Source organism: Mytilus trossulus, chromosome 11, assembly GCF_036588685.1.
Source record: "Mytilus trossulus isolate FHL-02 chromosome 11, PNRI_Mtr1.1.1.hap1, whole genome shotgun sequence".
Taxonomy (NCBI): Eukaryota; Metazoa; Mollusca; class Bivalvia; order Mytilida; family Mytilidae; genus Mytilus; species Mytilus trossulus.
In genome coordinates, this window is record NC_086383.1 from 24,703,504 (window position 1) to 24,719,372 (window position 15,869).

Genomic DNA, 15,869 nt, shown 5'->3' on the forward strand with positions numbered 1-15,869 from the left:
AAAGGACTATTCTATAAGATTTAAACACCGTTTAACTACTGTTGTTTAAATTACTCCCTATGAAACGAGTCAAACATGTTGTGTAGCCATCGTTTAAATAATCATTTATTTGTAAAAAAAAAACACTGTTGCATGCTTACAATGTAGTGAATACATCTACAATTCGCAACACAGTAAGTATAGACACCGTTTGCCAAATACCTTACATAAATTGAAAATTCAGCCGTTGGTGCTTTTAAGTAATTACAAGAAAATTCTAAGTGATCAAATCGCTGGTGACAACTAAATATTTGTAGTTTAAGACTTAAGTATTTTGTTCATATAAATGTAGTCTATATATACACACCTTTATTTTGTCAAAAATGTGAGTATTACAAAACACCTTATCACAATTATTTTACGTATTTCATAATTTTTTAATGAACACATTTTTTTGGGGAAGTGGTAGTGATAAAAAAAATTATTTGTCGATGATTATTTTTCATTTATTAGTTTGCCTTTTTATTGTTTGAAATTATGTATTATCACAAGTGGTTATAAACACTTCATTGTATATCCTACATAGCGTCATTTCATATATTTAAACAAAAATGATATAATGAGACAACTTTTTTTATAAACCGTATACGTTCTGTATAATATTTTGTTCGATAAAGAGGACGCAACCGGCGTCGACTTTTTTAGGGCAATATTACAACCTATAATCTAGAATCTTATTTGATATGGTATCACGGATGTATGACTCTCATTAAAACCTTAAAAAACAAAGCCAACATTTACTAAATATATGTCACTGGACACTTGACAAAAATAAATTACATCAGAAGATCTTGTTACAATAAAGTGCAAGTATGTAAAAGTAACTAACTTACAGGACTTTCAGTCAATGTTTAAAAAATTCAAATTTGCTAATCAAACGCACAAATAATGTGGTTTTGCAATTGTTTTAAACAAAGTCAAAAATAACAATTTTCTGGTCTTTATAATTGTACGTACAGTTTATAACCAATTATTTATACCTGTGATGAGTTCTATATATTGTTGTCTTTCTTCCGAATCAATCCTCACTAGTTCTTCGCGAGGTGCATTACAAACATTTGCTACGTTAGCATCAGACGCAGTAATGTTTGGTCCAAACTTGAAGCAAAGATCCAGATGTCGATAATAAAAGAAATCAGCTTTGCAGCGTCCATGTGCCTCTAAAAATGTAAACTACAAGTGTAACATGCGTCATTGTTTGTGTTTATTAATTGTGGTATCTATGATGAGTTTTTAAATAGCTAACAATTTTAGTCTTTCTTAAATAAATTGATAACGTGCATTTATATCGGACTGGCCATCTGCACCCCCTAAGATGAGGTATTTGGTCAGAACAATTGATATATCTTTCAACATGTTCAATATGAATTTAAAATTCTAAATTATCCACTTTTCTGCTAGTCGATCTACATTTTCGATGTTCTTATATTAACAACTTTTTCTATGAGGTAAATTGAAGGGAAAAAAACAAGCTCTGTAATTTAACAATTACTAATTCTAAAACTTTGTGTGTTGCCTGTATCCCACATTACATGAAATGCAGAACTTATAGAGTAACGAAATACTTAAAATCTTTTAAAAAAAATTGGTATTCCAATTAATAAGACGTAAGGTAAATATCATAAGTCCGGATTAATTTCACGTAAATCCTGGCTACAAATGTTGATGTGTCAATATATTTTTGTTAATTTGTATTATTGGTAGTAAACTATCTCATGGATGTTAACTCGATATCTCCTATTTTATGATTTGTTTGTTGCATGCATGGTAGGCACGAGAAGTAAGCAGATAACAATTTATTTTCATCAATATGCTTATGCTTATGGGCGTATAATTAAATGGCATTGATGGTCAAATTTATGTTAGATCATTTGAACCAAATTATAATTTTCGATTCGAACATGCATGACATAAGATATTTCATAGTACCAATAGTCAATAAAAACAAGTTTAAACAACGGAATTGCCCGTTTTAATGTTACAGCATTTTGTGCATTTCAGACAAAATGTCATCTTATTTACTTGATGAAGATGACCTTTACGTTGGTATTGAGTTATATAACCGTAGGTCATCTAAAGTAAGTAAATAAGATGACCTACGGTCATATAACTCAATACCAACATAAATATTAAATAGACACCTACGTATGCGCAATCCTATAGTGTAGATGTTTTAAGGTATTTTGAGGTTCTTGTTGTAAGTAAAAACATGAATAAGATATATTCAAATTTCAGAATTACCTTTAAAAAACATAATGTGTCGATAAAATTTGTAAACAAAACGGTTCTTACTACTGACTCTCATGATTGATTCTCAACGTTTTGACAATCTTCGTCTTTTAAATGAAGACCCGACGTGTGACCACAGTCTGAACACATGTGCAACCCCTATCAGTATGTCAAAGGAAATGTTTCATGAATATGAATTCAAATTAGTTGATTTTTATTGATTTGTAATCTAAATATATATCAGCGATGTTGTCCAGCTTATTTCGACGAAGTAGAAATATTAATGTTTGTATATCTTGATATTGATAAATGTTGAAAAATTATATTTCATTTTTATCTATAAATCGTAGTTTATGCCCTTTCAAGAAACACAATAAAAAAATTACATATTTGCAATATTTGTATTCTCAAAATATTTTTTAATTATGCAAAACAAATCTGCAATTATCTGTCAATCAATATATCATAAAATTGAGAAAGGAAATGGTGAATGTGTCAAAGCGACAACCACCCGACCATAGAGCAGACAACAGCCGAAGGCAACCAATGGGTCTTCAATGTAGCGAGAATTTCCCCCGTAGGTGTCCTTCAGCTGGCCCCTAAAAATATGCATACAAGTACAGTAATTATGGACGTCATACTAAACTTCGAATTATACACAAGAAACTAAAAATCAAAGTTTTTTTTTCTACTTACTTATAAACGTTTGGAAAAATATCCAACCCGCTCCGGCTTTTGTTCTATTGGTGTAAGTGAACGGGTCTGCATGTAGAATACACGTTTTCGTAATTGTATGGTAAAAAAACGATACGCAGCGGTTATCATTTAAACATTTAATTGAACATTGCATAGAAGATCCTACGTAAGATATTCCAAGAGATTTTTCATTTTCGAAAGTTCCATCATACTCATGTACATGTTGAGAGGTTATCTCCCTTACAATAGTTCCTGTTATCAATTCAAAATATAGCAGAACGCAGAGCAAAACACTGCACGCGACTTCCATGTCGCTTTTGACAATAAGCACTACTTTCCCGAATAAGACGGTTTCTGTTTCGTTTCTATTTTTTCGTGTTTGAAAAGTCATGAATGCAAAGCGTCAATATAAAATAATACGCTGTATATAGATTTCAGGATTTTCCAAAAGTAAACTTTTATCGTCAAGATCAATTTTGGTGAACGGAAATGCATTACAAGGATTCTAAAAGGATACAAAAAATTGGTACCGATCGATATTTTCGTTTCATCGTTTCAATACTTTTCAATGGTGTAAATCAACCATTTATCAAAAATACAGAAACCAATGTTTTGAAAAATATAAAAATTGATTGTCATTGTCTGGTTCTTTCGAAAAGCATGCATACATTGTTAGTTATCCATCATTTTGTATTTTTCTTCTATGAATGATGTTTGTTTGTGTCAAACCAACAAACTACAAACATATAGCATATGACGTATATGAACTGTTTATTGATGTAAGCATGATCTTTCAGATTTTTTTCTTTTGTCATTTTTGTGATGTATCTGCATAGAAGATATTGAGACCATAGTTTGACCGGATATGTTTTAAACGTGGATATATAGATCTTTTGAGTCAGTTGTCTGCTTTTAACAGTTCAATATGTATTCACAGTGCTTGTTTGTAACGATGAAACTTTTTATAATAGACATAATTGATATTGAGATCAATTACTTAATAAAACATGTTGTACTGTTTAGAAACTCGGGTTGCAACTCCCTCATGCAAAGTTGACCTTGAATTGATTTACTTTTCTTTCTTTTTTTGTACAAAGGTCAGGAAGATGGCCATTGTTATATTATTGTTCGGGTTTTTTTTGTGTGTTACATTTTAACGTTGCGTCATTTGTTTTCTCTTATTTTTTAGTGTAAATTCACATTGCGATAAGATGTGTCACGGTACTTGTCTATCCCAAATTCGTGTATTTGGTTTTGATGTTATATTTTTTATTCTCGTGGGATTTTGTCTGATGCTTGGTCCGTTTCTGTGTGTGTTACATTTTAGCGTTGTGTCGTTGTTCTCCTCTTATATTTAATGCGTTTCCCTCGGTTTTAGTTTGTTACCCCGATTTTAATTTTTGTCCATGGATTTATGTGTTTTAAACAGCGGTATACTACTGTTGCATTTATTTAACCTGTTTCATTTATCATACATTGCTTTCTGTTTGTTTATTATAGATGTTCAGTTAAAAAGTCATAATCTTAAAATCTTTGAAATGTTTCAGAACAGCGTTTATTTGTTTGGAAACGGAAGTAAGTTTTACGTCATGTCTTCTAGCGTAGGATAATGTCCATTCTCCAGTTTTCTGTTTGTTTATTCAAGAAGTTCAATAACGAAGTCATCATCCTCAATTATATCCCTAGAAATACTCAGTTTTATAACTACTAGAAAGGAGAACAATGAACCTCCGAATTAACAGTGTCAATCAAAATTATAGATACAAATGAAAATTTACATTTTTATAATTTGGATCGTTTTATTTAATAATTGCCACCGGATTCTATTATGAAAAATGCTATCTATTTTGACATCTTTTAAACCTTTTCCATGAAGTCCAAATACTTCCAAAAGAGTCTTAGCTTTATGGAAGTCATTGAATGTTTAAGTTTGTTTTCCGTATTTAAAAAAAAATGTTTACATGCCTGTAACCACCACATGTAAAAAATATAGTGTTCTTCACATTTTCGATTAAACTCAAAACTAGTTTTAATTACAGCTATGCATTATTAACTCAAAGTATGTGTATTGTTAAAAAACAACCATTCAAAGAAATGTTAACGTTTAGGATCCTACAATCGAGGACATAACGTGTAAGAACCACTTTTGATTTACGCTGTTGTAAAACTTTGAAAGATGACGAATTAAAGTTGCAATTTGCAAATGTACCTACATGCATTGTATTATGTTGTATATGTGAATACCAGCATGCAAAAACATTTTTTCTTTTTTTTCGACTAACCCCTTCCAAATCCCACTTATTACATGATAAATCATGTAGATATCCTACTAAAAAATCTGACAAATATTTTACAAAAGATTCTTGAAATTATATCAGGAGCCACTGGATAGTCCATAGCCGCGTAAAGTAAATTCGGCAAAAAAAGTTGAGTCACTAGTTGCGCATCTTTTAATCCGCAATCGAATTTACCGTATGACAAATTTATCAGAAATAATCAACATCATTATCAACTTCAACTTCAACATCAAAATCAACATCATCAACTTAAATTCAATACTGTAAACGTAATTAAAAAATTTAATTGATATACATGTGTCAACATCAACATCAACTTCAACCTCAACTTAAATGCCATTCTGTTAAAATTCAATTGAATGTATTTGCGTATAGACTTTGCGTTGAAATAAACAACGTCGCAGATATTGATCACCGTCTGTTCCGGGGGTTGAACAACCCCCTTTTCTTGCCGATCAATGCTTTTGAATAGGAACATATGGTCTGAGCCCCCTTTTGTCTTGGAGTAAAATCCCCTTTTGAAAATGGCTGGATTGACCCCTGCGTCGTCAGTGCACTCTATATTACAATTCAATGAAAATAGTAGCAGTCTCGGAATAGGGGTTAAAGCTTATATTTCGAGCGTACCAGTCCCACCCATGTTCAAGGTGGATAATTTTCGACACCACGAAAAAAAAACGTCCATACTTAATGATTCCCAAGATCTCTTATCATAATTGCATCAAAGAAAAAAAAATTAGAACTTGTTTGTCACATTTTGTTTGATGTTGTCGAAAACATATATAGCATAGGTTAAACTTTTTGAGTACACCTATTCTTACATTTCAACTGAGTCTGGCGAACTTTACTTTATTTTCGTCATAGAGAAGTTCGTAGACAAAAGTGTTTGTCCTATTCAGGAAATTAAATGATTTTAAAATTATACCGAACGACAAGTGAAATTTCGTGAAGAATAAATAGCTCAAAAACACCCGTCCGGTGTTTTTCTTCATTCTCTTTAAAACACAACAAAAGAGAGAAAGTATGTCTTAGCATAAACATGCTAAAATGCTCCATTGATGATCGCACCTTTCCTAACACAAAGTATTGATTACTTTTTTTCGGTAATTGGCCCAATCTAGCTACTGCAACGACATTTCTTGTGTCTCTCATGTTAAATTTATTTTTTTAAATAATGTTCATTGTTTCATACTTCGTACAACTACAGCATTTTTCACCTTGATAACACTGTATACAATAACTAATGTTAACGTGTTGCTGCAAATATATAAGAAAACATTGTTTCCCGACTACAGAAAAACATCACTATCGTTCCATTGTTTGGGATCGATGGTTTATCTTTAAGAATTTGAGAAAGCCCAAGATTTAAATGATAATTGTTAGTGTAATTATAAACCTAATCGTAGGTGAATGACAGTTTCCGCAAATATCTAATAGTAATAGGTTCACGACAGTCAGTCGTGTCGCTTATCTAAACGAAGCATGCGACGAAGCCTCTTTTGAACAATAAAAGAATGAGCGTTGTCCAATAAACCATTAAAGTAGTAGTCGGGGTAAACATCGGAGTAGTCTTTCAACATATTCCCTAAAACCGTAGTACTAACAGGGGTAAAACAAAAACACCAAATATCATACTGTTGATTGCATTGCAAGCTGTAAAACAAAAATATGATATTTTAAATGATTAAAATTGCATCCGTGGAACATTTGCCTGGTGACCTGAAAATTTATATATATTTATCGAAAAACTAGTATTTGTTTTAAAATGTCCATGTTTATTCAAAAACCTGGTCGACTGCGTTGTAGCTCTAGCATTGATCTGATACCTTGTACAAAATTGAGTGTAGCAGGTGCCCTAGTGTAATTTGGATACCTTGGAGCAGAATAGTCCGAATCTACAGAACTTCGAGGATTATTCTTGTTATTATATGAATAATTTGTACAGTACATCAAATGATGAACTGGCTATATATTATAGATACATGGCTGTATACACAATTCATACGAGTACAAACGGCCTTAAAATTATTATCGTAGCAAGGAGTGTTAACTGTGTGAGAAGTAAAAGAAGATGTCTGTGGCACATGATGTATGCCTACTGCAATAAACTGGCGCCATAGCTGCTTATTAATGACGTCCCATGCACGCATATGATCTCGAGCTTTTCTAAGTCGAATTTGCTTGTCATATTTATTAACGTTCTCAAAAGGTACACTAGCACCCCTAATAATCGTCATGTATGTAATCAATTCATTTGCCAAATCCGGGAATCTTTGCAAACAAATAATTTAAAAAAACCTTTAGTCTACTCACCTACAAAATGTATGTCAGATAATGGTTTTACTTTTGAATATGTGTTTCTTTCAATTAAAATGTCCCCATCTTCATCAAAACCAAGCACGTTTTTCGGTTAATCAGTTGTGAAACAAAGTTTTTGTACAGTAAATGGGCAAAATCAACATTTTCTAAATTACATATTTGGTTTATATTTTTTGGGGTACAAACACATCAACATCATTACTAGTAGGTATAACTCACTGTTTTGTTCAGTACTAAGAACTGTAGGCTGCCCTGGATGTACACATCCCTTATCAGGATTTTGTTGTTCAACGGGTTGATGAGGGACGTTTTGAGTTTCAGCTTGATGTGGTGGTAGAGTTGGGGTACTGACGGCTGGTGTGTCAATAACTAAGGTGGTGTCAAGGATTAATTTTTAAATGCCAACATATTCAAGTTCAAAATGGTGAAAAGAATTCCTCCACCAGAACATTGCACATTCATAACATTTATTTACAGAAATGTACATATTATGTACATGGATAACACATACCTTGTCCAGGATCCGGATTCGATGACAAAATCAATGTCTAATCAATGAACTATTTTGGCTCTTGAATTAACTGGATAGAGTTTATGTTTTTAAAGTCAAGATCATCATTCGTATGAAAGCCTTGTAGAGCAAGCCTAAACATCTATGCATTCCAAAAATGTTACGGATGCATATTTTCTAGATAATGTTGAAATCTTTGTTAAGAAGCAGTAATGTATGTTTGAGTTATGAAAGTAATTCTACATTTTGCTCAATTCTAAAAAGTCTAGCTATACACATTCAGGTTGATATATATGTCGTATACCAGAGGTAAGCAAGCAGATATTAAAATACTGAGTATATTTAAGCATATAGATCGCACTTAAAATTGTAACGGCAACGATTTTGCTATGTATGATATATATTGCATAGACACATGGTGGTAGATATTGTCATTGGTGTCTTTATGAGGAGCTGTGAGACCAGGGTAGTGTTATGTCCTTGCGGATAAACTCTTTTTGTGAATTTCATAGCAGTTTACTCTGGATATAGTTTTAATCTTTTAAAATATATCTGGGTTGTTCGGTATAATGTTTAGATTTGCAAAGTTTCGACAGTCTACAATAAGTGTGCATTTTGCATCACGGTTACTGGAGTGAGTTGCTCATTTTGTTTCAAATATAAATCTCAATATGAAGTTTTTAATTGGAGTATAAAATGATATCCTGATTTTCATTTGCAATGGACAACACATAACATAGATCTTCTGTTTTAGTTCAACAGTTTGGACAAATCGGGTCTACTTTGGCCTGATTAAAACTGTATCTATGAGCTTGTAATAGACTTCCTATTAACATGCGGCATTTTGTAATTGCTTTTCTAATGTCTGAGACTGTTGAGGAAGCTGTAGCCTGAGCAGAGTGTGTGACACCTAAGTTTCAGATTGCTAAATGTTGTAGTCACTGTGTTGATTTTTCTTCACATTTTAGGCATACGTTGTTAGTCAAACATTTGTTTTTTGCTGATTTTTTCAGTTTTGTTTTCATTCTATTTTTGAAATTCAGAAAAGAAAGGTAGGTTGTACTAAAAATTGAACTGTTTTAGTGAAGACGCTTTTTTATCTTCCGGGCATATATTGACGCATAGCCTGTTTCATAATTGCTGTTGTGAGAACACCAAATAAGAGGCTAAGTTGTCTTTTGTGAATTTCAGCATTAAACTGTTGTATATCTGTATGTTGAATTTGTACTTTCCGGGACCGTTGTCCGAGCTCCAAGAAGCAGGTATACTGATGCACATGCTATCCTTTTAGGAAGAGACCTTAGTTTTCTCAAAATATCGAGGTGGAAGCTTGATAGAAGCGCCACCCCTTCCCCCTTTCCCTACCTCCTACCAAAGTTGTTTACTTGTATAAGGTCACGATCTGTACACGTGATAATTAAGCTATAGTGGCCAATCAAAATGAAGAAATTTGCAATTCCGTTTTGCTTTTAATGATATATATAAAAACAAAGGCCAACATTAACAACTTGTTAGCCTTAAATGGTTTTTTTTTATTTATTTCAATCGTTCATCATCAATATCTTCGTCTATTGAAACCTTTTAACAATTTTCCTCATCATCATGTTGTTATTATCTATAAAAGGACGTGACAAAACTTCTAACAGCGTTTTGGAATAAACCGCGCCCATTAACTTAATATGGAATATACACGGTCTCCAAGCGGCTGTTTATAAACAATAATAAACCTAAAAACGAATAAAAGACGAAATGAATATTGGACTCGTTAAGTAACATGTTTACAGGTCCCCCTTCGGAAATAAACTGTGGTGCCTTTTCAGCAATGTTTTTTTTCGTACTGGTAATATTTTCAATAATCTTTAATATATTAGCATTTGTGTAAATAAAAAATAAACATTAAAAAAGTATACTTGAAATCACAACTTTTCTGGCGTACTCTAGCTTTTCTGATTAGCTATAATTTTGTAAGAATTTCTTCACAAGTCAAGAAACATATATTACACGTAGGTCAAGGATCAGGCACTATAGGTTTCAACTCTATTCCTAGAATCAGGCCCATGACTTTGTAAACCTTTTATATCTAAAAAAAAATATTTCTGACTTTTTTTAACTTTATATTTAATCTAAGAAGTTTATTTTAGGATACATGACTTCCTGTGTAATATTTTCAGGAAAAGAAAAGAAACGAAAATAGATATTGTGGTTATCGCTCTTGTAACATAATAATAAGAAGAAGATATTTTATTTCCAATTATGGGCCCCAAAGGGCATAAACATTACAACATCCATAACTTTTTTAGTACAATACAAACAATGATATAACAAAAAATATAGTATTGAGAACTATTTAAGTTCTTAAAGAATATATAAAACAAAGTTGTTAAATTTTTAGAGTAACCTCGAAAGAAATACAATTTCCTTCTTCAAGATTTAATAATAAATGAAAACGTCTCTTTTTTATCTGCCAACTAAAGAAATCTTTGCATTGCTTTCACTACAAACGGTCGTTTATATTACGTCAAAATGTTCAGAACTAAGTACAGCAGGTACTAAATTACATATTTTGTCACTGATGAGTCTTATGTAGACGAAACGCGCGTCTGGCGTTTAAAATTATAATCCTGGTACTTTTGATAACTATTAGCTAATAGTATCACACAACGTGTTTATCCACACTATCTTTAGACAGTTACACTTTGTTGACATCATTTTACCTGTACACCAGAATTAAAAATAAAAAGGCCAAATTGATCAGGAAATAAACAGGTAAGTTTTCACAGATATTTATTGATACAATGATACGTGGGGTATACATAAATGAGACAACAATCCAACGACACATAAACAAGAATATATCATACAGTTTGTATACATATGGCTGTCAAATATGAAAAGCGTCTAAAAATGATGTGATTTGTTCAATAGAAACTTTCAACTATCTGTTACACAACTCGTTTATAGTTTCTATTGATTAACATTTAGGCAATTTGTATACGTACATAATAATAAAATTGTGTTATGTTATATGTAAGCATAAACCAATGTGTTTTTATTTTAGTTACGGCTTGTGTTTCTGTCCAAATTGTAACATTTCTTGATTCGTATATATATTGTTTATTCAACAATTTCAGATTGTTTGGAATCATAAAACATTTACCCTATTTTGGCTGATCTACGTTGTATGGTGTTTATATGTTTATATGAGACAGTTAGTAGATTAGCTGTCATAAAGTTAAATGAAACTTTAAATAAAAAAAGTAATGCATATGTTGGTTTTTTTTTATAATTAAATGGCTAGTTTTTAATATGAAACTTCTGAACATATACTTCTTTCTCAGGAACATTCTATAATGTGTCCAAATTTTTTTTTAATTGTTTGCTTCCAGTAAACAATTCGTCTATATGTTTCCCGTATGCAGTGAACTAAGCGTGACAATCCGTAAACTATACGGAAAAAATATGGAAGAATTGTTTACTGGAAGCAAACAATTCGTCCATATGTTTTCCGTATGCAATGAAGTAAACGTGACAATCCGTAAACTATGACTTAAAAACACGACATTTAATAAGCTGCCATATTTTCACATCATAACAAATCGAGAGAGAAAAAAGACGCATACTTATACGATATGGGTGCGTTATAAATGATAACATCGTGCACGGAAGTTTATGAAATATATATGAATTTGTTCAAGAATTGGATAAACCTTATTTTTCACCAGTCACTCGTTTCCAATTACTTAAATAATGTTTATTATCGCTATTTTGTGCATTTTTCGTTTGACCTTTTTTTGTGATAATTTTCATATCATGCTACTCGCTTGAGATGGAATAATTATCACTAGAAACTAAGGAGGCCACGTGGCGTTGCTAACGAAATTGACATGAACATGATGATGAAATTGACAACGTCGTCATAGGTAAAATAGCGATAAATAGATTATCGTTGATCATCTAAACTCGATTGCTTTTCTCACTTTGGCTGTACCAGCTCAAGTGAGAAAATCAATCTCGTTGAGATGATAAACGATAATCTATAATTCTCAAAATCAACGTTGTGTATCCATCTGCTTTGTGATCGATTTCCGTCGGTTTAAGGTATATATACATATTTAGGCTGATATTCGAAACTATATATTAAGTAATATTGAAAGGTAAATATTCTATTCATTTATCAAGTTTTTATTAATTTATTTGCAAAATTATAAAGTTTAAACTATTTCTTAGAATTGATCTATTTCATATAACTAAAAACAAACCAAATTCAAACATGTTTTTGTTAAATACCAAGTTACCAGAACATTTTATTTAACGTTATTGATTTGACCTCTCTGATATGAAATATATAACCCGATTAAATATACTCAATGATACGTGGTAAATTTTAATTAGATAACTTTCCAATGATACAAATAGCACAAAGACAACTAGAGTACAACATACAGTTTTTATATATTAAAACAAAAGGTCATGCATGCAAAATATTCCGCAGTCTTAAAATGTTTGAATAAAGAATGTTGAACGTCATCAATCAAAGATCTGCAATCACTACCATGGCATATTCTTTAAATGACAAAAAAAACACAGATACGATAAATAAAGCTTTAGCCTAAAATTGATAATGTATCTTAGCAGCTGATTAATTGATAAATCGGTAATAGTTAACGCCATTTCAGCACTAATGGCCATTTTGTGGCGGTCATCTTTTGTAGGAAACAGGAGGGAGCTGACAATCATATTCACTTAAGTTTGAGTCGAACGCACCGTAATTTTCATGAAAATGTATACAGGCTATAGTGGAAGAATAGAAAAAAAATGGTTGAACTGCTTTCGATGCCCCCCTTTTCAATCGAAAAGAAAATGTTTTATTGAATGAATTGTTTGAATAAATTGAAAGACATTATGCCTTCAAAAGATAACTACCGGTTAACTAAGTTTTAATCGTTGATTTATAAACAATGATTTTCCCTATTTCAATATATTCCCTATAACTTACACAGTATAGTTTCCTTCATAATTCAAAACAGGATACAATATCTTAAGTAAATTTCCGACTGTGTCTACACAAATGTCACGCGATATAAATATTCTTATCTTTAGAGGTAAATTTTCTTTTGATCTTTCACACACTTAATGTGCCATTATGAAACCTAATTTGCTGAATTTTCCATGTGTAATTTATCTATTTTTGTTCATACAAAAGTCCACATGTTTTCTGCTGACGGGAATGAACCATGGATATGCCATCTATGTATGGAGAGACGGTTATGACCCAACGATACCCGGATGTAGCCAAAGTGACTTTCTGAACTGGGATAAACATTCAAAATGCTTTACACATACTTGGGACACTCACAGCAGACGACAATGGCTGTGGAACACATGTAAGGTTCAGGGCAGAGAAATTCGAAAGATATTTCTTGCGGACGTTCATCATAAATTACGAGATGGGTTTAATGCCAAATCGTGCGGAATACCTGGAATTCAATTGATAAAACAAACATTAAGTGAAGGTCATTCAACAGTACCGGGACTCCAGATATATGCACTATTTGCTGTTAGTGATATTGACGTTTCAGAAAAGGATTTGATAAAGAACGTTGTCTGGTACAACGATCATTGCGCAGGTATTGTACATATAATATATAAAAAGTATAGGACAAATAGCAATCAGACAGTCGTTTTTGTCGATACATATGCATGTCTTCTAACGCATAGATATATCCGTTACATTTGTATTTGAATATATACAGGCAAAAAAATAAACATTTATATAAATGCATGAAAGCGAACCAGTTTTTAAAATTTCAAATACATGGTTTCATTGATACGATATGCACTGCTAAATGATGACGCATTAGATATTTGCAAAACAAAATAATCCAAATGAATTTGAGCGTCACCGCTTTGATTTCAATGTAAACAAACATATTTTATTGTCCCTACTTAACCTACTGCTGTCCTGTATACACTTGACATTTGAATCAAATCACAGAATGGAACTTAAAATATATGTTACGGTAAATCAGACCGTTCGATTTTCTTTTTTCCCATTTTTTCTGTCAGTTTCTGTTAAAACATACACTACTAATAATTGTCACCTTGTCGATACCACAATGACGTGTTTTTTTAACTAAACCTTAATTATTTTCCATTATGTCAATATTTAGCTGCAAATGAGAAGTTTGATGGAGTTGCAGTCAACAATGAAGCATATGCATCGATAAAATGTCACAGTGGACAGTCAGAACAAACACGGTACCTACAAAACCTAAACATGATTAAAACGGAAGCCAGGAAACAAGTTCATGGTCATTTACTTACTCATTACTCCGTCAGCTGGCACTGGGGACGCTGTGGTAGTACACAAAAACTGATTACGTACAACGGAAAAACACAAGATGCAGTCAGACACTTGATTGACATTTTCGATAGTTTCGATGTGCAGGTAAAATTATCCTTTGTTTAGACACAATTGTGTCTATAATTTAAACTAACCTAGCTACATGACAACTGCATAATTTAAACAAACACAAGGTCTGAAGATGGAAACAAAAAGAACAGAAACAAAACTCAAAACTGTGGACAGTTAAATATTCATAGACACCAAAGACTTGGTTTAGACCCAAATTGTTCACTTTATATAGATATATGACAAGAAACTTTGAATAATGTTATCAGTTCTCTGTGATCAAGACCATCGTTAACTCCTTTGAACAATCTGTCTATATGTTTTAATATCATGACTGTACGATTGCAAGCAAATAAAGAAAAGAATGTTTGTTTAATAAATATATCTATAATTATGTTGAGTTCATGTGGCCATTTGGTATCCCTTTCACAGATCGATATCAATAATTAATCAATGCTATATTGTTCAGGTTGGTTACATCACGTTCCCTCAAATATCTGACCGGACTAAACTGGCAGGATACCAGTATGCGTTAGATACCAGAAAGGAAGTATTCGTCACACTCTACACCAATAAGGTAAGATTGTACATACAAATTAAGTATATCACGTCTTCTAATGTTCCGACCTGTTGTCTCATGATCAGCGATAGTATATCAGAAATTAAGCTGAACAAGATGTAAGCATCGATGAAATTTGTTGTTTCTTGTGGAACCCTTTTGCCACGATATGTGTTTTTTTAATTTTTTTTTAAATATTCATCAATTCATGAATTTCAAATGTTCAGGCTTGAGCGTTATGTGCTTTTCCTTTTGAAAGTGATTTAGAAATCAGACAAGCCCTTAAGACGCACAACATTTATAATATGCTATTTTCAATTATAGTTAATTAATAATTTTCAAATTGTAAAGAAAAACATATTGTTTAACATTACTATATTAAGACGCTTTAATATTCAAAATTTAACCCTCTGACTGATACAATATGACGGATATTGACCATACTTGTTGTTAAAAATGTGCTCCTTTCTGATTTTTTTTATCTTTAGATTTCATATCTTGCTTCAATTCAACAGCTTTAACATAGAAACTGTTTTGATTACATTTTCAGGGCGATCCTTGCCAGACAACTTTCTTTCCATCTCCTTGTAACAAAGGTAACCACACCGAGGCTGGAATGTTTGCTGTCTTTGATAATTTTAAGAATAATGGAATCGAGCACGCAAGTCCGTGTATTCACTATTTCAGAGGGATATATTCCAGTGGTGGGAACCCTGATTGGCCAAAACATTGACATAACAGACTGTTAACAACGGAAATAAAACTTAATTATTCATAAAGAGTTTGATATAAAAGTATGTTTTCAAT

General features: G+C 31.9%; 1 protein-coding gene across 1 annotated transcript; it reads left to right on the forward strand.

Moving 5' to 3' along the window:
• Positions 1-12,131: 12,131 nt before the first annotated feature.
• LOC134690909 (uncharacterized) lies at positions 12,132-15,868 on the forward strand. The gene is made up of 5 exons (XM_063551073.1): positions 12,132-12,189; positions 13,295-13,718; positions 14,262-14,539; positions 14,973-15,080; positions 15,613-15,868. The coding sequence occupies exons 2-5, from the start codon at positions 13,319-13,321 to the stop codon at positions 15,793-15,795; spliced, it is 969 nt and encodes a 322-aa protein (XP_063407143.1). The 5' UTR covers positions 12,132-12,189; positions 13,295-13,318; the 3' UTR covers positions 15,796-15,868.
• Position 15,869: the final 1 nt, after the last annotated feature.